Here is a 26,716-nt window from a genome sequence, read left to right on the forward strand (position 1 = left end):
AAAGAAAGAGATATACATATAGACAAACCTTGAATAATTGAATAGCAAAGCAAAGCAGAAAGCAAAAAAGAATTTATCAACCCTATTTGTTCCATATCTTTTTCAATTTCATTTCAAGCCAGAGCAAAAGCAAATCATCCTCTCTCATTCACTAATTTCATACCCTCAAAGTTCTAGGTGTACTGGCCACCTGTCTCAGCGTCCTCTTCTTGACAGGAGATCGAGTCTTAGCAGTTAATTTACTTTTCGAGCTTTGTCTATACAAGATCTCGCCGTCAACAATGTGACCTTTTATCATTTATATGGGATTGCTTGTCAACTTACCCATTCGTACTATCATTTTCTTGACCTTGTATTCCTCCTCTCACAGATGACTTCTTCCTTGATCCATCATTATTCGGATTCGAAGAGGACGAAAATGAATCATCAAATATATTCATCTTCTGTTTTCTCTTATCTTTCATCATCTCAGACTTGCTATTCTTCGATTTCGTCGGATAATTGGTAGTCTTCGTTTGTAGAGGTACAGCCGTATTGGGTATAGCTACAGCATCATATCTGTTATAGCCTAATCCAATTGTCTTTTCAGGCCCATCGGAATTTCTTCTTCTACCCCATCCCAGTGCCTGTCTTCTAGCTGTACTAGTCACTCTATTCCTCTTCTTATCATCTTCTTTGGCAGTATCACCGTTGTCGGTTTCAAGGAACTTCTTGATTCCGAAATGATCCACTGTTGAAGTCGAGGTTGAGGGCAAATTCCACTGGAATGGAACAGCAGGTTTGGCCTCTGTTCTAGCAGACGGCGGTGAAGGCGGAGTACGAGTGGAATTATCAGTAACGAACTGAGCGAATACTGACGAGATCGGTTGAGCAGGTGCACAAGGCGCTTCAGGTACATCATCAGGGAATGGGAAAGCAAATGCGAATGCGGAAGACGCTGATATGGTGGAAGAAGTAGAATTCTTCTTTTCGTATTTCGTAGTCAGGGACATCTTCGGTTTGTTAACCAAAGGTTCAGGTCGAGGTAAAGGTAATCCGTAAGGTGAACATAATCCTCTGGAATCGCTCAAAGATGATTTACGTCGATGAGCAATCTTACCCAATGGTAACTGATCTAAAGGTTTGTATGCTTGAGTGGATTGAGCCAGGAACGCAGCGATCTCCTGGGTAGTGGTGGGCATTTTCCAATCTACAATATAACAATCAGCTATAATGTCGTTGAGGCAAGGAGACATGAAGCTCACCTTCTAAAGCATGTTTAGACTCTTCACTATCTCTCCAGCAATCTTTGGTTTTTCTAAACTCATCAACAGCTTCTCTCTCCCATTCGACCCAGTTTCTAACAGATTTCATCCTATCGAATTCCTCATCCTCTCCCAAGTCATCTACACCCACAATGGTAGGTTCTCGTGAGATGAGACTGTTTGGTTTTGGACTGTCAGAAGACTTGTTGGCTCGAAGAGTAGCCATCGAAGGCATCTCATGGATGGTCGCGTCGACATTGACACCAGCAGAGGACTTTTGTCGATAGTGACCAGCACCGATCGGTCTGGTTCGTCTACCAAGAGTGATCGAAGCTGCATTAGTATCGAGAGAGAGTCGACTGGAAGTTTCGGATGCTGAAGGAGAAGTAAGACCAGGTGTGTCAAGAGGTGGTTCAGTGATGATCAGCTGAGCAGGTCTTCTTCTTCCAGGTCTCTGAGGTCGAGAGATGGAGAAACCGAGCATTTGACGTCCAGTGTGGGCTTTCGGTCTCACTTTTCCAAGAGGAGCTACATACGACGAAATGATCAGCGCAGTTTCCCCGTCATCACTTGACGACTGGTAGACTTACTCATATTTGACATATCCTCGCCGTCAGCTTGTAAACAAGCCTCAAACTCCTTAGCCATTGCTTTGACCGGAGTGACCACATTCTGCATGTACTTCTGGACGTGTTGGAAAGTATCATCGCCATTGGAAACACTCGTAGCAGTACTGACAGTGGAAATCGGTCGAAGTCTCTTGAGGAAAAAGTCCTTCTTCGCGGAAGTTTGCTCAGGTCCGAATAGTGAATCGACATCTGCAGAAGATCGGTTGAAGGAGCTATCAGAATCAAAGATGGAATCTCGGGAATGGTGGTGGTGGGAGCTATCGAATAATGAATCGTCAATTCTACTTTTGGTACCATCGAACAGACTATCCCAAGACGATTTTTGAACATGTCTGGAATCGGATGGTTGATCAGGTGGTGATCCGATTATAGAGGTCAGTTGAACACCACCATCGAGCTGGAACATCCTATCACCAAGACCAGGTCGTACGATCTGGGATATCGAGAAGTTGGAACTGGTAGACATGGATGAGGAATGTCGTCGATGAGCCGCCCAGTCTGGTCGACCAAAGGTACTATCTCCAGAAGCGTTTCGGCGGTGTTTGCTGACATATCCATAACGGCTGTTGCGAGAGCTGATAGGAGGACCGACGGAGAAGGTGTGACCGATAGTCTCGCTGAGTAAATCAACAGATACGATAGAGGAGTTTCGACGATGGTGGCCCCTTCGAGTGGTAGGTCTGGCACCCACTTGGTTGACACTTGTCATAGAGGTTTGAGAGGTCACTCTTTTTGGTGAATTTTCATCCGATGCTTCGTGAATGGTCTCAGTGATAGATTGATGACGAGAATGACTATTTTGGTTTGTAAAGTTGACTTCGAAATAGTTGGTGTATTCACGCTCGTTACCAGTACCGATGACGGAACCAATACTTGACATAGTTGCAATACTCAGACCAGATTCACCTCGGTGGTGACCTCTTCGACGTCCATGGGTAGGAGCGACATCAGGAACAGCAAGGACAGGTTCAGGTGCACCGAAAGAAGCGTGACTGCCCTGACGAGGCATGGCGGCGACATGTTGTTGGAATGCAAATTGACCTTTGAACGGTTCTCTTCGTACAGGGGAAGTTTTGGCGAAACCTGTCACTCGACCAATCACAGCGGAATGTTCCAAACCTTCATCGTCTCCGTCATCGGCGTCGTATTCCTCGTCATCCTCATCTTCAGAACTGTCATGTATGGAAGTACTGTCAGATGGTTTAGAGATGTGGAATGATGGTATAGCTTCGGAGGTCGAAATGGCAAGTGACGAGTCCATCGGGAGAGCAGGAAGTGGCGGAGCAGCACCAGGCAAGAACATTTGAGCGCTGTTGACTTTCTTGAGTGCTTCTACGAACGAAGCACGTTGATCACCTTGATGGAGAGAAGCGTATTCACTGGTGAAATCGAAAGTATTTCGATGATCGTTATTACCGATAGAAAGCATGTCACTGAAAATTGAGTCTCTAGGGTCATGTTCTTCGGTGTGATCAAAGTCAGTCTGCGAATAGTTGGATGCAGCTATGTCATTGTCCTGAGGGTGAGGCATATCTGGTACTGGAGGTAATGATAAGGCAGGCGGTGCGGGACCGGGTCGACGGACAGGAACTCGATCTTTCGGTGGTGGAGCAGGCAAACCAAGGACAGCTGTCTTACCAGGAGAAGAGGCAACCTCATCAACAGCAGTAGATCCCAAGAACGCTTTAAGATCAGCGGGTACATCAGATGCGATGCTACCTTTGATAGACAGAGTCCGATCTTGTATGATATTAGGTCCCATAGTCTGACCCATACCGACCCGTTCATCAGTGACCTTAGCAGCAATGACATCTTCCGCTGGCCTTGAAGGTTTCCCATGTTTAGGCGGAACAGGAGATGGTGAAGGAGGTGAAAAGATATTTCGCATGCCTTTGCGGACCAGACTTTCTCTAGGAGGAGATGAAGGTTCTAACTCTTTCTTGTGATTGGCGGCAGCTTGAGCACGGTGAAGAGCAAGTTTGAGAGGGCTGACATTGACAGATGGCGGTTTAAGAGAGCTGCCACTAGCTTTGTTGGCAAGCATGGCTGACCTCACACGACGAACTGGCGTGGGACTACCATTGAGACCTTTTCGGAGAGAGTTGTGTGATCCCATATGGTGCAGCGTAGGACTGTTGCTGGATGCAGGTGAGAAATCGAGACATGAAACCAGAGTAAACAGTTTGTCGGTGGCCGACGCGACTCTCCTGAGACTCGCTACAAAGGTCAGCTTTGTTCAGAATCCAAAGTTCACTCACGATCTCTTCGAAGGATTTCAGCTTTCTTCTCTTTAGGTTCATCTTGAGCTGAGAATCGACTGACAAACTTGTCGGAAGGCACGATGGCTGTCTTGAACGGTTCAGATGCTTCTTCAATTTCCTCTGCGAGAGAGCGGAGAGTAGGTTCAGCAGCGATTCGAGGTGGAGAAGCGTCGATCCGATGAAGATGGAAGAGCGAAGCATGAGATCTTGGTGACGAAGAAGGCTTAATCCTTTCGAAACTCTTCTTGATGGTGACACCAAAGAGACCAGTGAGGCTTTTCCTCTTGGGAAGTCGAGGTGGACCCATCAAAGCTTCAATCGCCTGACATGGTTCTCCATCGGAACTTCGAGTGGCAGCTGTACCGACGACACTTTCCCAGACACCTCCTCTTCCAGAGCTGATAGGATACTTGGAAGGCGTGGTGTTGGGCGAAGACTCTTGATCACCAAATGTCGATAGTTTAGCGGAGTTGGGGAAACACATGGTGGAGGCGGTGACAGGAGATCTTCGTTCACCAGCATCCATAGACCGTGCTGAGATGTGAAGGTACGGGGGTCGTTGACGGTTGGTAGATCGCATTGAGCTAACGTTGGACTTGATAGTAGCAGCAGCGTATTTATCATCGATATGAGCCGAAAGCGACGATGTAGTTGGAGCAGCTGAGAGAGATATCAGTACCTTGTATGTCCTACACTCAACTTACCTGCTGGTTGAGCCCATGCTTCTTTCGCAGGTAAAGCCGGAGCTTCCCCTTCTGATGGAATTTTGACTTTCTCCTTCTTTGACTTGTTTCTACCGAGTAGTCCCCATACTCTAGATTTAGTCTTCTCCTTCTTGAGAGTTTTGTTAGGGGGTTCTTCTGCTTCGATAGGCGACTCAGGAAGCTGAGGAAGAGGAGCAGCCATGGTGCTTCCGAGAAGCTTACCAAGAGATGCTGATCTAAGGGGCAGATCTACAAGCGGAGCAGAGGCCAGAGGAGCTGATACTCGTCGTTGTTCCACAGTGTTTCCAGTCATATTTGGTTGGAATCTATGAAGTGATCAGCTCACCTCTCTGTCGTTTATCGCGGTCTAACTTACCTTTCAGTCACCTCCTTCGTACTGTGTACATCGCTGGATATTGTCTTGTAAGACATAGCTTTACCTGAAGAAACACTTGCTCGTCGATCAAGAGCGATACTCTTGGCCGAAGGCGTTTGAGCACCATGTCTGTAGACATGCTCGACAACCTCTGCACCTTGTCCATTTCTGACGAAAGGGTCATCTCCGATGGAAGGTCTCGATACGACCGCAGGTTGGACTGGTGGTCGTAATGATCCTGGATGACAGGCGGAAGATTTGGTGGAAGGAGGTCTTTGGAATTTCTTTAACATAGCCGGGTTGTCTTTCGGTGCAACAGCAGGAGCGAAAGTTGTCTTCTCCAGTATAGGAGATACAGGCTGGGCTTGTACTTGGATGTTGTTGTGATTGTGATGATTTCCCCAACCGAACAAATCCGCCAAGGCTTTTCTGGGTTTCTTGGTTTTTTTATCCTTCTCGCCTACGATCGTAGGAATATGGTCGACGGTCGATGAAGGAGGTTGGGCAGTAGATAATTTCATGAGTTGAGGGGAAGGAGGATCAACGTAGATGTTTGACTTGGTTTTATTTGATTTGTTCTTGATTGGGGTTCTCTCCTTGTTGAACAGAACAGAAGGTATCTTCTTCAGAAATCCATTACTTCTACCGAAGCTTGTTGGAGGTTGGGGAGGTACGAGGTTGGAGGTATCGGGTTGGAGGTAATGGGAATGTCGAATATGATTATTCGGTGAGAAGAGTGAAGAGGAGTGGGTCATGTTGATGATCGTCATATCTTATATCATATATATTCGTTACTGTATTCACTTTGATGGAGTGCGATGGTGAAACGTATAGTATGTTATAAATGTCGGTTTCACGCACGGTTCTGAGTGTTGAGGGGGAGGCGATGTATGTAGGAAACGTGACTGATTTTACTTCGTGATGTCGTCGTAACTCGTAATGATCGTAAGGAATCGTAAAAGTTGTGGGTATAATGATTATTCTTTCGTCTAGATTGACTGTCTAATCTGCGAAGATTTTCGTTAAGATGGATGAAGACGAATGCAGTTGTGATGAAAGAATAACTCTTAAGATGACATCCGATAGGCCAGGTTGATGATGAAGAAAGATGTTTGGGCGATGTGTGGAGCTGTTCTAGAACAACGTTGAATGATATTCTACGCTGTGCTGTGTAGGGATCGAGATGATATAGGAAAGGTTTGAAGGTATGTTTGTTATGTTTGACGATCCATTTGAAGTATCAAGTATGAAGTGAGAAGACGGATTATGAGTGTTGAAGGAGGTGATTGTGTGTGTATGGGTGGTCTGTCGAGTAAAGATCCGAGTGACGGTTTTTTTGGGTAAGATATGTGGATGGCGATATTCTTGATAAGTGTACCAACAAGTTACAAGCAAGCAAGTCAGTCTCTTTCATCTAATCCAGAATGTCGTGAGAGGGAGCAAAGTCGTGAAATCGTCAGATCGTCATTCGTCAATCGTCAATCATGAATAATCGTTAAATTCGCAAAACAGACGTAACGGAAAAGAAGAAGAAGAAGAAGACGAGAAACGAAGAGAAAGAATGAGGAAGGTATGCATGCAAGGGGTGTTTGATTGTGTGGTAGTATGGTATCTGATGGCGAAAAAACAAATAACAGCGCACGGACACTTTCATCCAACCAAGTAAACAAACATCCACACAATCTAGACTCGATTCTTCATCCCATCATCCCATCATCCCATGAGCTCGGTCCATCCCCCATAGAAAAGAGCACTCTCGCTTAAGAATACGAGACATGTTAGTGCGATGCAACATGAGAAAGTGATGGTAGTGACGTCTTGGTTGTCAGGTTACTCGCTCTCGAGGCTTCTTCCATCTTCATTAGTGTTACCCTTCCACCTCTTACCCCAAAGGCCGAAACGCCTTACCAACACCGATGATGTGAATGTTGAGCAGAATTGTATCTTCTGGTTTCTTATTTGAGACTCGTGTTCTGATTGCTTACCCCATGCCATGTTATGACTTCTGATTTCTTCCTTTCCACGATACTTCGGTGTTTTTAAGCGTCATGTCAACCGACATACAGTATATCTTTTGTATCGGTAATGCAAGAATCCGGAAATCCGCCGCTTTGTTGAAAGCTGAAGGGGGATAGAGCCTCATATCGAGAGACGAGCATCGCGTGTGAGTCATGGGTACGGTTTGACCTGTACAGGTAACTCAGGTGTCAAGCTTATCTAACTTAGACACGTCGGCGATGTCTGTAGAGTAGGGTGCGGGTGCGGATGCGGGCGGTGATGACCGCTATAAACTCATACTTCTCAGGCGTCCGATTCCCACAACGCTGATGATGATCTTGTGATCTGGACCAAGATCCGAAAGGAACGGTCAAGTCCGTGAGATCATATCAGAATTCCCAGAATCAGCAGGAAAATTGCCGCCCAACCCCTCGGCCCCCGAACAGAGCAAAGCAAATGTAAGGTAAGGATAAAAATACACACAAAGCAGCATGACCGCATGCATACAAATAACATAAGTGAGATAGATGCCATGCTGACAAACCATAGAGACGGATAGGATACCTTCCCATTGGCATCACCTACATTGAGCATCAAACATATCGACCTCGGTCATACTTGAGGCCTGTGCTTGGTCATTCCCGTTTAGACTAGTTACACGATTGATCATCGTCATCAGACAAATTCCCGTTACATTTGAGAGTCATCCCCCCGTCATCGGATTTCTCCGAGTCACCTCATATGAATAACTTTTTTGCCTCTCGATATCGACCCATACGATCCATCCTCAGAATTATCCAACGCTTCTCAATCGCTTTCTTCAAGATAGCACAATTGCAAAGGGAAGTTACATTCTCAACCTCAAAATATCTATCTTCTTGGTCTGGATTTCGAATAATTCGATAAGAATCTGGTCCACTGTCGCCCATCGAAGATTGGATTCTCCCCTTCGGCCTCCCGAAGGAATCGGGCATATACATACAGATCGACACGTATCGAAAAAGATACAAAGCAGATTCGCTGATCATCTACAACTCAACGCCCTCTCCATCCAGTATTGATCCAACAAATTCAAGATGGTCACTTCATCGACTACACTCGATCCATCACCATATACTCCCTCCGACGCACCTGCACCCTCATCACACAGTGTATCGACGCGAGTGGGAGGCGAAGATGAACAGGATCTGAAGAAGAAGCTATCGCAGGGTAGTAGAGAAGACGAAAAGGGAGCATCGTCATCTAAGGAATACGAGGAAAGAGGTATACAGGAGATCGACGATGAAGGTGCGAAGAGAAAGGTAATGGTGGTCATGGAGCAGAAGACTGGTAAAGAGATTTTGAAGCATGTCGATGGGGGTCCATATACGCAGCCTAGATGGTGAGTCAACTCTCATGTTTTCACGCGTCTTCCTCGATCTTGTCTCTTCTCCCATCTATACCCATCCTGCTTTCATCGACCATGCATACTGATACATTTTCACTAAAACAGGAGACATTCCCTGCCTTTCGTCAAACCCAAACATCCCCCACCGCCACCACCTCTCACCCTGGACGACGCGAAAGTGACACCAGAAGTGACCGCCAATTTCTGGGACACGTTATTCTTCAATTGGATTAGTCCGATGATGGCTTTGGGTTCCGCTCGTCCATTGCAAGATACCGATCTGTGGAAAATGGACGAAGCTCGATCAGCGAAACGTCTAGCAGATAAGCTCCTGATATCTTACGCTCGAAGGACAAAAGCTGCCAACGAATACAACGCGAGATTAACAGATCCAAATACCCCTTTACCGTTCAGTAAACGAATGATGTATCCTCTGTTACCCAATCGGCAGAAGAGAGAAAAAGAATATCGAGAGAAGCATGGAAAGAAACATGCTTCTTTAGCTTTAGCCTTGAATGATGTTTTCGGTTTATACTTCGTATCAGCAGGTGTCATCAAACTCTTCGGTGATGCCTGTCAAGCCGTCACACCCTTGCTCATTAGGGCTCTGATCAAATGGTCAACCAATTGGCAGCTTGCCGATACACTAGGAACCCCAAAACCTAAGATCGGTAATGGTGTGGGTATGGCCATAGGTTTGCTGTTGTTGTTGATAACATCCAGTTTGAGCATACACCACTACTTCATTCGTAAGTTGAAATATTTCCCAAACACTGATTGGACAGCGACTGATTCGTAAATTATGGTTGGGCTATAGGATCAATGGGTGTCGGGGTGTTATCCAGAGCAGCGCTCATTTCAGGTATATATCAACAAGCACTTCGATTCACTCAGAAGTCCAGAGGTGAGATACCCAATGGTAAACTCGTCAATCACATATCGACAGATACAAGTCGAATCGACTTTGCTGCCGGTTTCGCCCATATAATCTGGACTGCCCCGATCCAAATGATCATCATTATTAGTGCGTGTTCCTTTATCTACATCACAGACAAGAAAATGCTGACAACCTCTCGATAGTCATTCTTTTGGTTCAAATTGGTTATTCCGCATTACCTGGTATTGCTTTCCTCCTCATCATGACACCATTACAAGTGATCTTCATGAAGAACCTCTTCGCCATACGTAAGAAAGCTGCAAGATGGACCGATAAACGGTAAGCTAAATGTCGAAATCTTGCGCAGACCATTGAGCTCATCATCGCTATATGCAGTGCAAAACTCCTTCAAGAGATCTTGGGCGGAATGCGAATCGTCAAATATATGGCCTGGGAAAATCCATTCCTGCAAAAAGTCCATAATATCCGAGGGATGGAATTAAAGTATATTCGATCGCTTTTGACTTTCCGATCTGGTATGATGGCATTCGCCATGGCCTTACCAACCTTGGCGGCTATCATTTCATTCATCACCTACAGTGCTACTTCTCACGACCTTCAAGCTGCTACCATCTTCACTGTTATCACTCTTTTCCAATTGATGAGGATGCCCTTGATGATGTGGCCTATGACATTGTCAGCTGTTGCCGATGCTCTCAACGCTTTAGGAAGATTGGAAGTTGTCTTCGATGCCGAACTGATCTCGGAAAACCTGAGAATCGACAGAACTCAGGAAGAAGCGGTCAAGATTGAGCATGCTTCTTTCACATGGGATGCTGCTCCGATAGAAGACGATGATGGAATGATGAAAAAGCTAGAAGGAAGATATGGTAAAAATCCCGGAGCCGGCAAACCTACACCTAAGTCCAATGAGCCCAAGACTAGAGTCAAAGATCAGAAGAAGAAGAGAAGGATGTTCTGGAATAAGAAGACCAAAAAGATTACTGCAGTGGACGAAATCGAAGCTGAGATGGCCTCTGGTGGGCCTCACGATGCAGAAGCAAGTAAACAAGCTGTTGGTCAAGGTGCACCTTTTGGTATACCCGCTGTTGACGAAAGCAAGGAGAAGGAAGCTGTACCTGAAGCGAAGATCTTCCAAATCCATGATATCGATCTCAGTATACCTAAAGGCTCTCTCACAGCTATAGTCGGTGCGATCGGTTCCGGTAAATCGAGTTTGTTACAAGGTCTAATGGGTGAGATGAGAAGAACTGAAGGAAAAGTCACTTTCTCTGGGTCTACCGCTTTGTGTGCTCAAACTCCCTGGATCCAGAATGCCACAGTCAGAGAGGTAAGCTCGAATACATACGTCATTCCACGTTGCATTAGCTGACAGTTAAACATAGAACATCTTATTTGGTCAACCTTGGGATGAAGAACGATACTGGGCTGCTGTACGAGATGCCTGTCTCGAACCTGATCTCGAACTCCTCGAAGATGGTGATGGAACAGAGATCGGTGAAAAGGGTATCAACCTTTCTGGTGGTCAGAAACAACGAGTAAACATCGCAAGAGCCATTTATTTTAACGCCGATATCATCGCTCTCGATGATCCACTCTCTGCTCTTGATGCCGGTGTAGGTAAAGCGCTCTTCTTCAATGCCATCATCGGTGCGCTCAACAACAAAACTCGAATCCTGGTCACTCACGCTTTGCATTTCTTACCATATGTGGACAACATCATCATGATGGAAGATGGACACATTGGAGAGATGGGTACCTACAACGAGCTCAAGGGACGAGATGGGGCTTTCGCAAGATTGATCAGGGAGTTTGGTAACGAAGAACAACATGAAGAAGCTCTTGAAACTGAAGAGGAAGCTATGAACTCATCTGGTCCCGCTCACAAGTATGATCGATCCAAGATGGTATCTAAAGGTACCGCCCATGCCCTTATGCAAGCTGAAGAACGAAACACCGGTGCCCTCAAAAAAGGTACTTTTTGGGCGTACCTCAAAGCGGGTAATGGTGTCTTCATGTTACCAATCTTACTCGTCGCCATCGCTTTCGCTCAAGCTACCTACGTGATCACATCTTATTGGTTAGTATGGTGGCAAGAGTACAAGTGGGATTATGGAAATGGATTTTACATGGGAATCTATGCTGGTCTGGGTATTTTGACCGCTATCACGATGTTCTTCCAAGGTTTCTCCAACGCATTGATCAACTACTTCGCTTCGGTCAGAATCCACAAGAACGCCATCACAAGAGTTATGTTTGCTCCTCAGTCTTTCTTCGATACCACTCCTCTTGGTCGGATCATGAATCGATTCTCCAAGGATACAGATACAATCGATAATACCCTTTCGGATGCTATGAGGATGGCAGTCGGTACATTGTCCAACATCGTCGGAGCTACCATCTTACTTGCTATTGTCGAACCTTACTTCCTTATCGCAATGGGTGTCGTGTCTTTACTTTACGTCCACAATGCCGCTTTCTACCGAAGGTCTTCAAGAGAGTTCAAGCGTATCGACTCGATCCTTCGATCTTCGCTATACTCGCACTTCTCAGAATCACTCTCTGGAGTGGCGACTATCAGATCTTACGGTGAATCTGAACGATTCTTCAAGGATAATGTCTATCGAATGGACGTCGAAAATCGAGCTTACTACCTTACAATCATCAATCAACGTTGGTTAGGTCTCCGATTGGACTTCTTAGGCTCGCTCTTGTCGTTCTCCGTCGCAATCATCGTGGTCTGTTCACATAAAGTATCGGCTGCTTCTGGAGGATTGGGTTTATCGACCATCATCACTGTACAACAATCTTTCTCATGGTTGGTCCGACAAGTCGCAGAAGTGGAAAATGATATGGTTGGTGCAGAACGTATAATGCACTATGCCAATGAATTAGATCAAGAAGCTCCTCATCAGATCAACGAAGTGAAACCTCCTCAATCCTGGCCTGAGGAAGGTAAGATCGAATTCAAACATGTCAAGATGCGATATCGAGAAGAGTTACCCGATGTTCTCAAGGGATTAACTTTGAATGTGGGAGCATCAGAGAAGATTGGTGTGGTTGGTAGAACCGGTGCAGGTAAATCGTCAATTATGGTTGCTTTGTTTAGGATGTCTGAATTGTCCGGTGGATCAATCAAGATTGATGGTGTAGACGTATCGAAAATTGGTTTGAATGATTTACGATCAGGTATTTCAATCATACCTCAAGATCCATTATTATTCAGTGGAACATTACGATCCAACATTGATCCATTTAATACCAAATCCGATATTGAGCTTTATGATACCCTTCGAAGAGCTCATTTGATATCCAATTCACCTCGTCAATCAACTTCGATTGATGGTGAGAATGAAAAACAGCAACAACAAGCCAATTCGAAGAGGTTCACTTTAGATACTGTCATTGAAGAGGAGGGAGGAAACTTGTCAGTGGGAGAAAGATCCCTCGTATCTTTGGCAAGAGCTTTAGTAAGGAATACGAAAGTATTGGTGCTCGATGAGGCTACGGCTAGTGTTGATGTGGAGACGGATGCGAAGATTCAGGAAACGATCAGAAATGAATTTAAAGACAAGACTTTGTTGTGTATCGCACATAGGTTGAAGACTATTTTGAGTTATGATAGGATTTTGGTCATGGCTGATGGACAAGTTGAGGTGAGTTCATTTGAGAATATTCTGTTTCAATCTCGACTTGAGCTGACCGAATCGTAATTGCTATTATAGGAATTCGATACGCCTGAAAATCTGTTCCTGAAAGATGGTATCTTTACTGAGATGTGCGGTAAAGCAAGTTTGACTTTGGCTGATATCAGAGTAAGTCGACGTTGCCATCCATCTCAGCGGCGACCTTGGGCTTCTTACTGATATGGTGTATGGCAATAGGCTGCTGCTGCATTACGGTTCTAGTTGGACTCTGTACGAGCATGATTTACGGAACAAGGCAATATCATCATGAACGGATGGATCAAAATGTAATGTAGATCGAGTTTATATACATATGGGCATGGATACTATAATTTACTGTAGCAATGTTACAGGTTGACGAGATAGCACTTTTGGACATGTATTAATCAGTACTGGTGCATTGGCTTGTTGTATTGCAGACTGTGTGTACAGTATGTATTGTTGAGATCTTACAACCTTTATAGTTTGGGATCTGTGATCGATCAACGCGATCTGTAGGAATTCAACAAGGGGAGATCCGACCATTGAATAGATTATCTGACGTTTGCAAAGGAAGCAAGCTGATCGAATGCCAAGACTCAGTGCATCAACGTAGATGGAATGTTTATTGACGTACTGTACAGCTATAATGGAAAGCACAAGTACAGTATATGTACATGCCATCTAATTTTCCTCTTATTATTTATGGTACTGGATTTGATCCTCTCTGCCTAATGTGATCGACTGATTATCTATACTCATCGATGAAAGGAAATTGGGGCTTTGCTACAAGTACATACCTTTGTGGCGATCAGATCTCATACGGTGACATCCAAAGGGGTCAGTATAACGGAAAGAATGAGATGGAATGCCAAGAGAATCAACTTTTATTCTTGGTCAAGAGGTTGATCACCAACACAGGCCGAAGAGCAGGGTATATAACACACGGTGAGCTCGCATCGGACATGAGATATGAGATACATAGACATATATTACTTAATTACGAGGTCAAATTGAATTTGGCTTTTTCCTTACAACACAGTACACACTTTATATCTTACCCTAGCCGTACACACAGCTAACCTGATTTGCTCATACTCCCGAATTGCCACTTTCAACGTCAATATGTTTCTATACCAGACATTCACCATCCTTGCCTTGTTAGGTCTGGTTTCAGCCACAGCAATCCAAGTGAAGAGAGACGACTACGATCTGAAATTCAATATTGAATTTGACGAAGATTCGGGACACCAAATCACCGACAAAAACTTTGGTACGGGTGGAGAAATTCAGAGAGGTGAAAAGACGGCTGAATTCCATTGGGATAAATTTGAATTTGGGACCGACAGAGCCCTTAGGTATTTCAACTTTTATACTTATGAGGATGATGATAAGGATGAGGAGTTCACTGCTAGATTTGAAGTGAGTGACGTACATGCTTGTTTACATCTACTTTCCTCATTTCCCGAATTAATATACACGTACAGTACAAACATGTACTGTGTGTGGTTGAGGCGGTGATTGATCAGTAATTGTGCCTTTCATCTGTTTAGTGTACGCTCGAAGGATTGAAGGAGACAGGTCTTCTGGAGCAAATCACCTACGATTACGAATTACACGGAGAATATAATTGGTTACATTCGAAATATAGACATGAAGAAGCTAGGTTGACATGTCATAAGGAAGGTTCCTCTCAAACTGAACCGGATATCACGACTGTGTGTATAACTCTTTTGATCTTGCTTGTGTGGAGATACTGACGTGAAGGTGGGATGTAGGATCTCATGCCTCTGAGCAAGCCCGATGGCGATGATGACGACGATGATGATGACTTCTTGGGTATAAACCTTTAATCAGTCGTTGTGCAGCTGGCTTGTAGACTATGTAGCGATATGTGAATGTAATAACACTTATACAGTATGCGATCTTTGACGTATTCTGCCACACATGCCATCTCAATTGGCTGAAGGACAGCTCGATCTGTGAGGGGCGTCTTGTGATGACTAACCACTTGTATATCAGTATCATCGACCATATCAACTCATTGGACTGAGCATTCAGGCATATCTAGCTCGCCACTTACAAAATACTTCCATCCCTCCTACAATGGATGGATGGAAGTTGAGCCACTGTCCATACTGAATACCATCCTCCTTAGTGTATGATTCAGCCCATGAGTCTTGTCTCTGACAAGTTCGATTCGTCATGAACGCTGGAGAGCGAATCCCCTTGGCTCGTGAACAAAAATCATCGGAATGCCTATTTGGTATGTACTGGTCCCGATGCTTGTGGTCCCGTGATCTGGATCAGGATTCGGTCAGCAATCATGACTTTCTTTGTTCATCTCAGACTGCTTGATTGTCAGAGAAACTGTTAAAGCGACCTGTACTTGCGTTGCAGAACAACCTGTCTTGAACCATCGAATATTATGAGACGTAGTTCCCCGTTCAAAGATATTCGTACTTAGATGCGGTTTATGAAGTGACAGGCTGTCTGCTATTGTCGCCGTCTCACGCACGTTCTTCACACGACATGTACAGTATGTATCGATAGAGCAAGGTGATATGATGCATAGTATCGACGATACAAAAGGTGTGAGAGCGCAAAGGATCTTGTGGGCCTCATCACAGCCATCAGAAACCCAGAAAACGAGCTCACGAAGATGATCCACAATTCAATATACTCCCATTTGGGAATGTATTGTACTACTGAGAGTGCACCGGTACTGTAGTAGAAAAGCTAACGCTGATTGACTTTAGGAGCTAACGAGATAGATAAATGGAGGATTGTCAACATTACTTATTCAGGGAAATTCATCCGGACCACAGGGTGAAAAAGTGAGACAGAGCCGCAAAACCAGCGAAAAGTTTAAACTTTATTCCTCTCTTCTCCTTGACTTGGCGGTAATGCTTTCTTATTGTTCTCTGTGCACTCGTGACATGCCTCTACCGGCTGACAAGCAAAGGAAGCGACATGCAGAGCCCGCAATGAATGAATATGGGGGATAAAGAGGCACTGGTACAAGACGATAGGAGGCCTTCCACCACCACCACCGCCGTCCCAAACCCACCACCACCACTAGCGCAGGGCTTTAAGCTTTACGTTATGAATGACTTCCAGTCGGATCGGCACGGATGATGTTATCCTAATATACTACTTAACAAGTGTCCAATCTAAAAAAGCCGTTGATTTGTTCCGTTCCGTATTACATACTCTTGTGTAAAAAGAAGACGTGTGAGGATGTAAACAACTTGTCGAACATGAGCATCGATCGATCACGATCATCATTTACTGCAGATTAACGGAGAAGATGGAGGATGATGTCCGTATATTTGGTACTGTGGTGGATAATGTACCTTGAGTGTCTTATCTAGATGGCTTCCAGAACAGTGGGTCTACTTCAGCAGAAAGATTTCAGGGAGAGGACCGAGGAAGTGAGACTGATGGCCAAGTGGGAGATCCACCTTGATCCCCACTGTTGATCCCAGTATTTCAATTGATTCAGAAGACAAGAAGAAGATTTTCTTGATAAACCTCTTTTAAGGGTAATTCTGTTGATCTCTTCTTGTCTCACTTTATCCTTTGTCCATTTCTTATGATTACTACACAGAGCTAGAACTGTCTCATATACATTTGATCACCGACGCCACACCATCTTGATTCCAATCCATCTGGATCGACCAGGAGTATATTTCCCTCATTCAGTAGTTACGATAGTGACATGCACCACTGCCAATTGACGATCCGCTCATTCCAGCACTATCGTAGCAACTCCACTCCTCTCGTCGAGCAGAATCGAGACCTGATGCAAAAACAATTGAATTGACTAATGATCCACTATCGTCATCGTTAGGCTTTGGGCTCTGTGTATGACCCGACTGTCTCTCTGGAGCATGGATCGGAAGGGAGATCATAAGGTACCGGCGCCCAAGTAAAATTCACACACTCACACACACAAAGGTCGGTGCGTGGTTCTGTGAATATCTTGAGCTTGTGTCGATCATGTCCGTAGAATGAATGCTGAGCCAATGTTGCGTAAGAAGCCAATCGTAACCCTAACCCGGTCGGCTCGTATGTGAAGGAACCAAGGATCAACCTTGTGTTCAGCTGCTCACCGCCGTTGCAAGATGAATCATTGCTGTATGTCTTGGAGGAGCGAGGAAAAGTAGCCGATCGAGAAAGGATGATCGTCGTGGCGTCTCTGGTATCCCCAGTTCATCCACTGACACAAACGGCGTATTGCTCGGCGTTGTATGCATAGCTCAGTCAGGACTGTGCGATCGTCAAGGATTGCAAGTGGTACGACGACTGTGATGGACGGATCCCCCGGGTCGATCTACGATCTTCATGGCTTATCGTTCAAGGGTCCGGATCAAATCTCATAAGCCAAACAAAGCTAAATTAAATTAGTTAAGGGTTCCTCTTTACTCTGTTGAGTCATTTTCTCCGTTTTTCCCTTTAGGTACCCAGAATTAGACTGTTGGAAAAGCCGGACCCGAAGGCCCACATCATTCCTCCCTTCTGCTTGTCTGCTTAAGAGGATAAAGTTGTGCAGTCCAATACAGGAGCATAGGAAAGAGGAAGAAGAGTCTCGGATCGTGAAAAAGCCACCAGACATCGTTTTTTCTCACCTACAGTAGTAAGTATGCTAAGCGGTGGATCTCGCCTTTATCAGTAGTGAGGTTTCTTAATTAGTCTAACGGCTTTAGAGCGAAAGGAGAGAGTAATGGTTGACATCACGAGTACTAGGACTAGAACCAGTGCCGTTGAAGCGAAGTAGAATGACGATGGAGGAGTTCCGAAGAGATAATGCGAGACTTTTCGTACAGAGACAAGTTCCCCAAATAGCTTGGTATACATTCATGTATCCACTCATCCCCAGCTTCGTCCGTTGATCTATCTTGTTCATCCATCTGTATTGTATATAGCTTAGAAAGAAGAAAGGGAGATGAAGAAACGAGATAACATCGTATCAGCGTAAACAAACACACTTAGACAAACACCTTTCAACGATCGATACCACCAAAGCAAGTTGGAACAGCCGAACATCCGATCTTCATCCAACTTTCACCTCGAGAGATAAAGCATAAAAGAGACAAGACAAGGATATCAATTCAGTCACCTTTTATACATTCATTTCTTCATCCTCATAATCCCATCCCATCGAACATCCCTCCATAATCCTCTGTGAGGTTAATTCAGTTGATCGAAAAATACCGACCAGCCATCTATCGGTGTATCGTCTTTTACTGCACAGTATCAATTCAGAAGCCACACTATATACTGTTGTCACCCATCGCTGCTTATCCAAACGCCTGGTCTCACCATCGAAAGAGTCATATCCACTGTTGTCATCTATCATCTATCCCATCGGATAGGCTACGGCAGGGTTCAACCTTACACACATCATATACCTCCACTCATCGACCCGACTGTTTTTCCAGGCACAAAAGCCCAAATAGTCTGTCCACCCTCTCCTCTGCTTCTCACTCAACCTCATCTGCATGGCACCCTCGTCTGCATCCTCATACTTCATATCCACCTCCCCGCCTACTCTCCCTCCTTGTATAATCGACTTCCCCACTGCCTTCTTGCCTGAGGATCAGATCTTGAAGGTCTACAGATTAGCATAACCCGACAATCGAAAGCCATAATTCCCTACCTGCCAACCTTGTAGCGACGACCTTTTCAAACTTTGTTCCCGGTAGACTCATCTTGGTGCGTAATCTTGAAGAAGCTCGTCAGTTGGGACACTTTGGAGTCTAGCAAAAAGTTTAATTTCTGGTACAGCTTGGTCTGAGACCATACGTGAGTCCCTTGTCCTTTTCAACATTAGTATTCCAGGAAAATCCACTTTTCCATCTTTGCTCATCATCATCATCAACTCCTTCGCTGACCTTTATCATCTAATCTCCTATCATCCCTAATCATCTCTGGCTGTGCCATCAACTATCGTTCTCACACGCGCTCAGCCCAGCTCAAGTGGCTTCTCCTCGATCAAGTATAATAAGCTGGTAGCTCAAAAAGCTAGTCTTTCAGGCTGAACAGCAAGCCCAGTCGCCGGTCCGACTACCCACCTACCCTCATTCTATAGTATACTATCAAGCTCAAGCAAGCTCACTCGCCACGATGGAATCAATCTTCGACAACGATTCTTATCTATTCGACCCTTCTTCATCGTCTCAATATGAGACATCGAATTTCCTATCCTTCTCCTCTTTCTCTGAACAACTATCGACCTGGGAAGATTTCAATCTCGATTACAAGGAACCACCAGCTAGATCAGTTTCAGACGCTTCTTCACCTACCCTTTCAGAACCATTCGAATTCCCCTCTTCCTCCTTCGACCCTATAACACCAGCGGAGACGAGTCAAATTGGGATCTTCCATACTCCCGAAAAAAAATTCGCCAACGCAGGTCAAGATCAAACTGCTTTCTTCTCACATCGATCATCAGGATCAGGATCAACAGACTCTTGGGGAGAACCTACAACACCATCATTGTCTGGAAAGTCATTCGCTGCGTTGAGTGGAAACAACTTCACTCCATCCCAGAGTACGCCTGGATTCTCCTGGGACGAAGCTACCCCTACTTTCAGCGGTTCTTCCTATACTCCTCCAACTCCTGCTTTTCAAGCTCAACCTCATCGAGTAACTTCCAATCCCGTGCTGAGTACGACATCTCGACAACCTAGGACATTGAATAAGCCCGCTTCGATGCCTGTACTCAAAGAAGAAGAAACCCCCTCTAGTCAGTGGTTGGACGGTACAAGCTTTTTAGAAGCTCCTCTGGAAATCCCAAATGCTGCTGCCGATGTTTCAGTAGATGCTCAGGAGTTAGATGATTTCGTTTGGAATTTGAATGATCAGACACTAGGATTCGACAATTTCCCAACAGAAGATACCATCTTTGCTGCATTCAACGAACCAACCAATGCGATACCGATGATGCATTCCCACTCTCACACTGGTGTCTTCCCTTCGCAAACACCCGAGTTCACTTTCAACCCCTCATCCTTCCAATCCGACTACCCGTCATGGATGTCCGGTCTACCTGCAACGCAGGACGTTGTGGGTCTCGGACAATTCGACTTAACTTCTCTCAATCAAAATCAACAGATGGGGCTGTTGCCGGCCTTCACGATAGATCCTAGCACAATCATGGGTACGAATGGCGGTATGGTAGATGAGAATTCAAGTAGACCGTCGTCCGCTCCGGGTTTGAATGGCGGAGAAGAATCAAAGGGGATGTTGAGCGTGCCTACGGCGGATGTTATGACGAGGAGGTAAGTTGCTATTCTCTTCTCCTATACATTGTATCTCCGCTGACAACGTATACAGTCTCTCCTCTGAAGGATTCGTCCCCTCAAGACACGCTCCACCTCGGGATCTCTTCTCGTACGCACCACAGCCAATCCCTTCAGGCCCGCCCGGACCTCAGCCTCTATACACTTCCGACCCATCACCCTCATATCAGCAATTGGCTCCTTCGGCTCTATCATATGGTATGCCACCTACCCCTACTCGATCTTCGTCAAGGAAGATGTCAAATAGTCTCTCAATCAAGATACATCCTCCTGCTTACTCAACCTTCGTCCCTTCACCTTTCCCCCCTACACCCCAATCAGCTACTTTCCCCACTTCTCTCGCCGCTGCTCAGAGTCAGTCACAACAGCAACAGCCCATCGCAATGCAAAGAGCGGGTACTCAACCCTTACCCCAAACCAGAAAGTTGTCCGGTGCAGGTGTTGCTCAGCCTGGTTTACCTGCTCATCTAGCTAGAGCTCAGGCGATCGTCCAACAGCAAGCAGCTAGAGAAGAAGCTGAACGAGACTCGATTAGAAGGGAAGCTGCTTCTAGAAGAGTGGGTATGGCCGAAGCGTCAGTCATGCAACCTACCATCTCAGCCACGAGTGGTAAGAGGACTCAACCAGCCATAATGGGATGGGAGGGACCATCAGCTCAGACAGGTTCATTACCCGTTTTAACGCATACACCACTCGTCACCATACATCCTCCACCTGCTCAATACCTCGTTACAGGTGCTCCAATCCCTGTACATCGAGTTCACCCGCCTCCTCATCCTGGAAATGGCACAGCTGCAACTGGTCAACCAAGACAAATCGCAAGATTACCCTCTTCCCCTGCCCGACTCAGAAAAGCCTCGAGCTCCAACCAACTTACTCCCACTAGAACCACACCCAAATCCCGATCACCTTCGTCAGCTACGAAACGAAAGGCATCTGCCGCTGGGGGGTTCACATTCGCCGACCCATTCATCAATTTCACTGCTGATGATGCTCAAAAGCTTTTATCGGGTGTTGCACCATCGGGTAGTCAGAGTAAGAGGAAGAGAGAGGAGGAAGCGGCCGCTAAAGCTGCTGCTGCTTCTAACTCTTCAAGTGGGGAGGAGGATGAAGCGAGGAGTAAGAGATCGAAGAGTAATGAATAGGGGTTCAGGACTACTGGGGAAATACCTTTATTTTGATTCTGATTTTTAACTTTGTTTTGACTTTGATCTTCATTCAGATGATTGTTCTGTAGTATCTTGTTTGGTGATTTTTTTGAGAAGATCGGACAGATTCTGGAATTGGAAAAGAAACAGGAATAGATAAATGGAAATGCTTTGTTTGCTTGTAACAAATCGTCTCTTTGTGTAATTATAATATAATAGAATCTTCGTTTTTTTATTTCTTTTCATGTTCATCCCTTGTTACTTCAGTTATTTTGCTTGTAAATAATCTTGGTCTATTCCGCTTGATTAACTTGATTAGATTAGGTAGAATATATATCACAGGGAAATAAAACGATGAATATGCAAATCAATAAATATATATATATCCCAAATCCATGTAAAATTTGAATAAGTACACCAAGATTGGATGCGGTCTCAGTCTGAAGCGTTAACATGATACCTCGATTCATTATATCGTAATGTACTGATGTACTCCTGTAGTCAGTGTCAATTGAGTGATGATTGCATAGATCGTTTCATGTTAATACTAGTACAAGATGTTTAGTCTCTATGCTATGATTCCAAGGACCAAACGATCAACGATTGACGATCCTTGTCCAATTGACTACTTTTGAGATGTGTAGGTAAGTATTCAGATATATATTACGATTGCTAGAATTACAATGATCATTCCCACTTTCCTCCAATTGATCTTTACGACAATTTGTTTAACTGATTCTGAGGGTTATCATTCCCCTCTCTATCCCTCAAGAATATCAATAAAGCTTCGTAAACCGTCCATCCTATAGCTGCTGAAGCTGCTTTCCTAGATATCCTCAAAGACGTTCCGGAAAATAACCCTAATGGACCTCGATCCTATATGTATCACAACATGCAAAAGGCGGAATAAGCATGATCACTTGAATTCACACCTTGTCAAGGGGAACTCACCTGTAACACTTTGACAACTGCTTTGCGTAATGTTGGATGATCCACTGGATTCACTTGCATTCTTGTCTATAAACCCAAAATGGAATCAAATCAGCTACACGTCTTGGCTGACGGTGTAGTATGGATGATTCAACTCACTTTTACTACATCAGCTGGGGAAGTAATCAACGTAGCCAGTACAGCAGCCATCACACCTATTCTCAAATGACACAATTAGATATCCAGTGATTCTTTCCTGTATTGACTGAGATATGATGGCCCAACTCACCTGAACCAGAATGTAAAGCAGCATTCGGTATACCCGTCATCTTCCCCAACAGATCTTTCCCTTTCTCATAGAAAACCAAATACAACCCAGCATAAGGTGCATCTCGAACGGCCGTAGCGGTGAAACCCTGGAAGAAACCTCTTATACCGTTGGTACGGTACAGAGAAGCCAGGGCTGAGGGAATAGAATGATAATTTGCGTATCTATTTGACTGTATAATACCGCAAAGGGTAGTAGATTATATCAGTCAGCTCCGATGCTATGGTTCATCTCGGCTCCTCTGACCCTCGAACAAGCAATGTGTCCTATTGTTGTAACGAGTCTTTCGTACCTAATGAATTTGGCATGTCTTTCCTCCTGCGGTGGATGGATACATTATGTGGTGACAAACAGAAATACGCACCTCAAACCTGGCTTTCACAACGGTAATCGGACTCAGTATGAAACCCACTGACGTCCTCGCTATCGCGCCAGCCATCAAATTCCCCCCAGACGATAGTTTTATTATAGCCGATTTGGATGCAGAAGAAGGAGATGACGATGTTGATGAGGTAGGCGCGATAGTGGGTATTGGAAGGGTGACGGCGAAATATGGTATAGATGACAATTTATGACGGATCGATGAGAGGGTGTAGAAATATATAGCTACGCCAGGGACATTCCTGCGACCACAACGAGTTCAGCATGAGCCGTGAAGGCAAGTGCATAAGTAGGGCGATAGCACTTACCGCACTAAAGTCGGTACGGTTCCTCTCCATAGACCTTGTATACCGTCTTCTCGAAGAACTTGCCGTACTACACCTCGTATACGTCGCCTACGTGGTGAATGCACATTAGCATTCATGTTACCAATTGGGAATACAGACACTCACCTCTTGTTTACACCTTGACCTTCACCATCCCCAAAACCCTGCTGTAACCTCGTCTTGAGCAGATCCAGCGGCTGAAGTACAATCGCCGAAGATAATCCAGATAGAGCACCGGAAGCAAGATGATGATACGCTTTGAGACTGTTCTTCGTCTGTATGGTACTAGACGTCGAAGACGATGCTGCTGCTGAGGCTGTTGCTGAGTCTGCCATCCTGTATATCCCCTCCTGGCTGATTCTATCTATGATCGTGATATCGAGGAATGGCGCAAAATAGAAGATTACATCGACATTCATCTCATTTCGCATTCGTAGATCTTGATTCCCTCGAATCTCGAATCTCGAAAAGGTCATTCAGGTATTTTTCCGTTGGAGATGGATGCATCATTTAACCGAAACATCCATCCATCTAACTCATAGTTTACCTTTGTTTTCCTCCATTCCCTCGGCATGCAGGTGCATAGATAATGTCATACCCAGTGAGTCATTACCTCTGAGATCCATACTGGTAGCTGTATAAGGATGTGAATTGATAAAGTCGTTGTATGATTCGACATAAAAGGACAAGAGTGCGAATTCGGTCCATTCCCTCCTTGCCCTGCTCCGTTCAGCTCAGGATGGAACTTCTCCCGCAACATCATCCTCAGTACCTCCTCAATCGACCTATCCTCCTAATGCTACTGCAACTGGAAATGGCTCTGGCTCAGGACCAGTGACTAGACCGAATGTGAACGTACCTACAAAAAGACAATTGGATGATCTGCTCTCATCGTTAAATGCCAGACCTCAACCAACCCCACCCAAAGCAGAATCACCAAGTCAAAGACAGTTGATTGAACCTTTTGGCCCGGTGGGTGAAACTCCCAGTCCATCAAAATCACCTTATGATCCTTTACAGAGCCCTAATCGAAGGCAAAGGACCTCAAATACAACCACAAACACAAGTGAATACGGGACACGAGCGAGTACGAGTGAGGATACACCACCAAGGAAGAAACGTAAACCTTCTGAAAGGGTTGATGAAGATGGGTATTCATCCATGAGCTTCAGTAAAGCTTTGCCTATTTTATCTGAATTATTAGAAGATGAAGGGTTCAAATTGGAGTTGAAAAAGGTATGTTCAGAATCCCATTCGAATTCCAGATCGAACACCCGCCCCGATGATCAGACAGCTGATATACTGTATCTTGTACATGTCATCGATAGATGAAGAAAGAACAGGATGCGTTAGAAAGGAGATCATGGGCGAAGAGTGAGAAGGTCAAAGCGGAGCATGAGAGGAGCATACAGGCCGAGAAGGAGATGTGAGCTTATCAATCCAGATAAGGCATATAGCTTTGGATCGCTAATATGGTGATACGCTTAATCGCTCAGCGCGAAAATAGCTAGAAAGGCCATACCACCAGAGAAGAAAGAGGTCAGTTCCTCGTCCTCTTCAAATAATCTCTTCGTTTCCGTACAATTGTACGAGTCAATATAGACCGCTTATATGCCCTTATAGGCATGGGCTAAATCGCTCTCCATCAACCTCGACTCATTCTACCTCCAACAATGTCTCCCTGTCATTGACGGCCTCGCATCAAAGCATAAACAGCGGTTGGTGGAGCTCGGCGTACCTGGCTTAGGGGATGGCGGCGAGAAGAGTAAAGAGAGGATAAAGAGGATTATGGAGTTGCTGGAAGCTGGATTGGAGGAATGATATAAGTCCTTTGCAAGATTAAAAGACCCACTGAGATCAGACGAGAACCACACAGTATGTATTGTAGAAGCGAATTTGTTGTACAACATGTCATCGTTATATAATCGTTATAGAGTTACTGTAATCTATCAAAAACTGCACCGCAATTCAAAAGCGGAGTTTTACAAGAGAATACGATCTAGTTCTGAAAAGGAGATAGGACAAGTCAGTTCTGTTATCATCAAGCATTGAACGGACACTCACTTCTCGCCATTGATGAGCACATTCGCAGCATTTGCTATACACGCAGATTCCAACAATCAGCAATGTACCCGACTATCTGGTCCCGCTTCCAACTCACTAGAAAGTAGTCATCGGTTCATCCGCCGACCTAATCTGCAACTGACGGAAATATGCTTTTCTGAAATCGCATTTAGGACAGGCAGCTGAGTTGACAGATAGATATCAGTATCGTATATACCTTGAGTTATATAAGGTCTGAGAGCATTCAGACCGGGACGATATGTAGATGACCACGACTCACTATCAATCTTATCTACATTCGCCCAAGCTTCTTTACCTCCCAAAACGTCATCCACTTCCTTTCGTTTCAGATGGGTTCTCATTGATATCTACGGTGATTCAGCAGTTATCAGCCAGTCATATGGGATAGGTGAGAGCATGTATGATTCTGTCACTTACCTGTCGGTCGATGATATACTGATATGGACAAGTGGGGCATATCCTAAATATTCAACAGTCAGAGTCAGTCAATCATATTCGGACGACAGATAGTTCCTCATCTGAATGAGGATGGCATGACTACTGAACTCACCAGCACTTGTCATTACTATCCTCCCTATCCCCTATCGTCAAGTTATTCGCACAGTAAGGGCAGAAGAGCATTTTGCGTGGGCAGCGTGTGATCCGGGCAAATTATATTGGAAGTTTATGAGCAGAGGTTCCTACGGTAATTCAAGTTGAGGCTGAGACTTTGGTTTTGGCGAGAGCGGATCTGAAGCTGGATATTGAGTGTGATAATAGTGATATGAAGAGTGAAGAGTGACTGAAAGTTGAAGATTGAAGTGGACCAACGGTTGAAGAATGAAGTTTGATGCAAAATTCCTTGCTCTACAATGTTGTATGTTGTTGATTCGGGTTGTTTCCGTCGGAAGTCGATGGGATGATCACTTTCGAATATGAACACCTAAAACATCTTACATCTCTTCTCCCTCCTTCTTCTTTAATCTACTACCACTCGAGTGCATGCGGCATACAGTAGGACGATAACAGCGGGAAGCACCTCCTGCTAAATATCGATCGATCTCATAAAA

General features: G+C 44.9%; 7 protein-coding genes across 7 annotated transcripts; 4 read left to right on the forward strand and 3 right to left on the reverse strand.

The window, feature by feature from the left end:
• Positions 1-157: 157 nt before the first annotated feature.
• Positions 158-5,969, reverse strand: L199_006641 (uncharacterized protein; the record flags this gene model as incomplete). Its single annotated transcript, XM_064892339.1, has 7 exons — positions 158-257; positions 325-1,189; positions 1,245-1,772; positions 1,835-4,080; positions 4,128-4,794; positions 4,839-5,164; positions 5,215-5,969. The coding sequence occupies 7 exons, from the start codon at positions 5,967-5,969 to the stop codon at positions 158-160; spliced, it is 5,487 nt and encodes a 1,828-aa protein (XP_064748411.1).
• A 2,319-nt stretch (positions 5,970-8,288) lies between these two features.
• Positions 8,289-13,405, forward strand: L199_006642 (uncharacterized protein; the record flags this gene model as incomplete). The annotated part of the gene is made up of 8 exons (XM_064892340.1): positions 8,289-8,593; positions 8,705-9,348; positions 9,417-9,623; positions 9,680-9,815; positions 9,873-10,827; positions 10,883-13,153; positions 13,223-13,312; positions 13,382-13,405. 8 exons carry the CDS (start codon positions 8,289-8,291, stop codon positions 13,403-13,405), a joined length of 4,632 nt encoding a protein of 1,543 aa, XP_064748412.1.
• An 882-nt stretch (positions 13,406-14,287) lies between these two features.
• Positions 14,288-15,015, forward strand: L199_006643 (uncharacterized protein; the record flags this gene model as incomplete). The annotated part of the gene is made up of 3 exons (XM_064892341.1): positions 14,288-14,584; positions 14,716-14,880; positions 14,941-15,015. 3 exons carry the CDS (start codon positions 14,288-14,290, stop codon positions 15,013-15,015), a joined length of 537 nt encoding a protein of 178 aa, XP_064748413.1.
• Positions 15,016-19,291: 4,276 nt separating this feature from the next.
• Positions 19,292-21,614, forward strand: L199_006644 (uncharacterized protein; the record flags this gene model as incomplete). The annotated part of the gene is made up of 2 exons (XM_064892342.1): positions 19,292-20,448; positions 20,504-21,614. The coding sequence occupies 2 exons, from the start codon at positions 19,292-19,294 to the stop codon at positions 21,612-21,614; spliced, it is 2,268 nt and encodes a 755-aa protein (XP_064748414.1).
• Positions 21,615-22,331: 717 nt separating this feature from the next.
• On the reverse strand, positions 22,332-23,917 carry L199_006645 (uncharacterized protein; the record flags this gene model as incomplete). Its single annotated transcript, XM_064892343.1, has 7 exons — positions 22,332-22,493; positions 22,569-22,634; positions 22,707-22,762; positions 22,837-23,047; positions 23,240-23,498; positions 23,565-23,651; positions 23,709-23,917. The coding sequence occupies 7 exons, from the start codon at positions 23,915-23,917 to the stop codon at positions 22,332-22,334; spliced, it is 1,050 nt and encodes a 349-aa protein (XP_064748415.1).
• A 254-nt stretch (positions 23,918-24,171) lies between these two features.
• On the forward strand, positions 24,172-25,403 carry L199_006646 (uncharacterized protein; the record flags this gene model as incomplete). Its single annotated transcript, XM_064892344.1, has 5 exons — positions 24,172-24,183; positions 24,267-24,818; positions 24,911-25,008; positions 25,079-25,121; positions 25,206-25,403. 5 exons carry the CDS (start codon positions 24,172-24,174, stop codon positions 25,401-25,403), a joined length of 903 nt encoding a protein of 300 aa, XP_064748416.1.
• A 178-nt stretch (positions 25,404-25,581) lies between these two features.
• L199_006647 (uncharacterized protein) lies at positions 25,582-26,288 on the reverse strand (the record flags this gene model as incomplete). The annotated part of the gene is made up of 6 exons (XM_064892345.1): positions 25,582-25,587; positions 25,647-25,680; positions 25,744-25,828; positions 25,927-26,014; positions 26,085-26,127; positions 26,218-26,288. 6 exons carry the CDS (start codon positions 26,286-26,288, stop codon positions 25,582-25,584), a joined length of 327 nt encoding a protein of 108 aa, XP_064748417.1.
• Positions 26,289-26,716: the final 428 nt, after the last annotated feature.

Source organism: Kwoniella botswanensis, chromosome 1, assembly GCF_036426115.1.
Source record: "Kwoniella botswanensis chromosome 1, complete sequence".
NCBI lineage: Eukaryota > Fungi > Basidiomycota > Tremellomycetes > Tremellales > Cryptococcaceae > Kwoniella > Kwoniella botswanensis.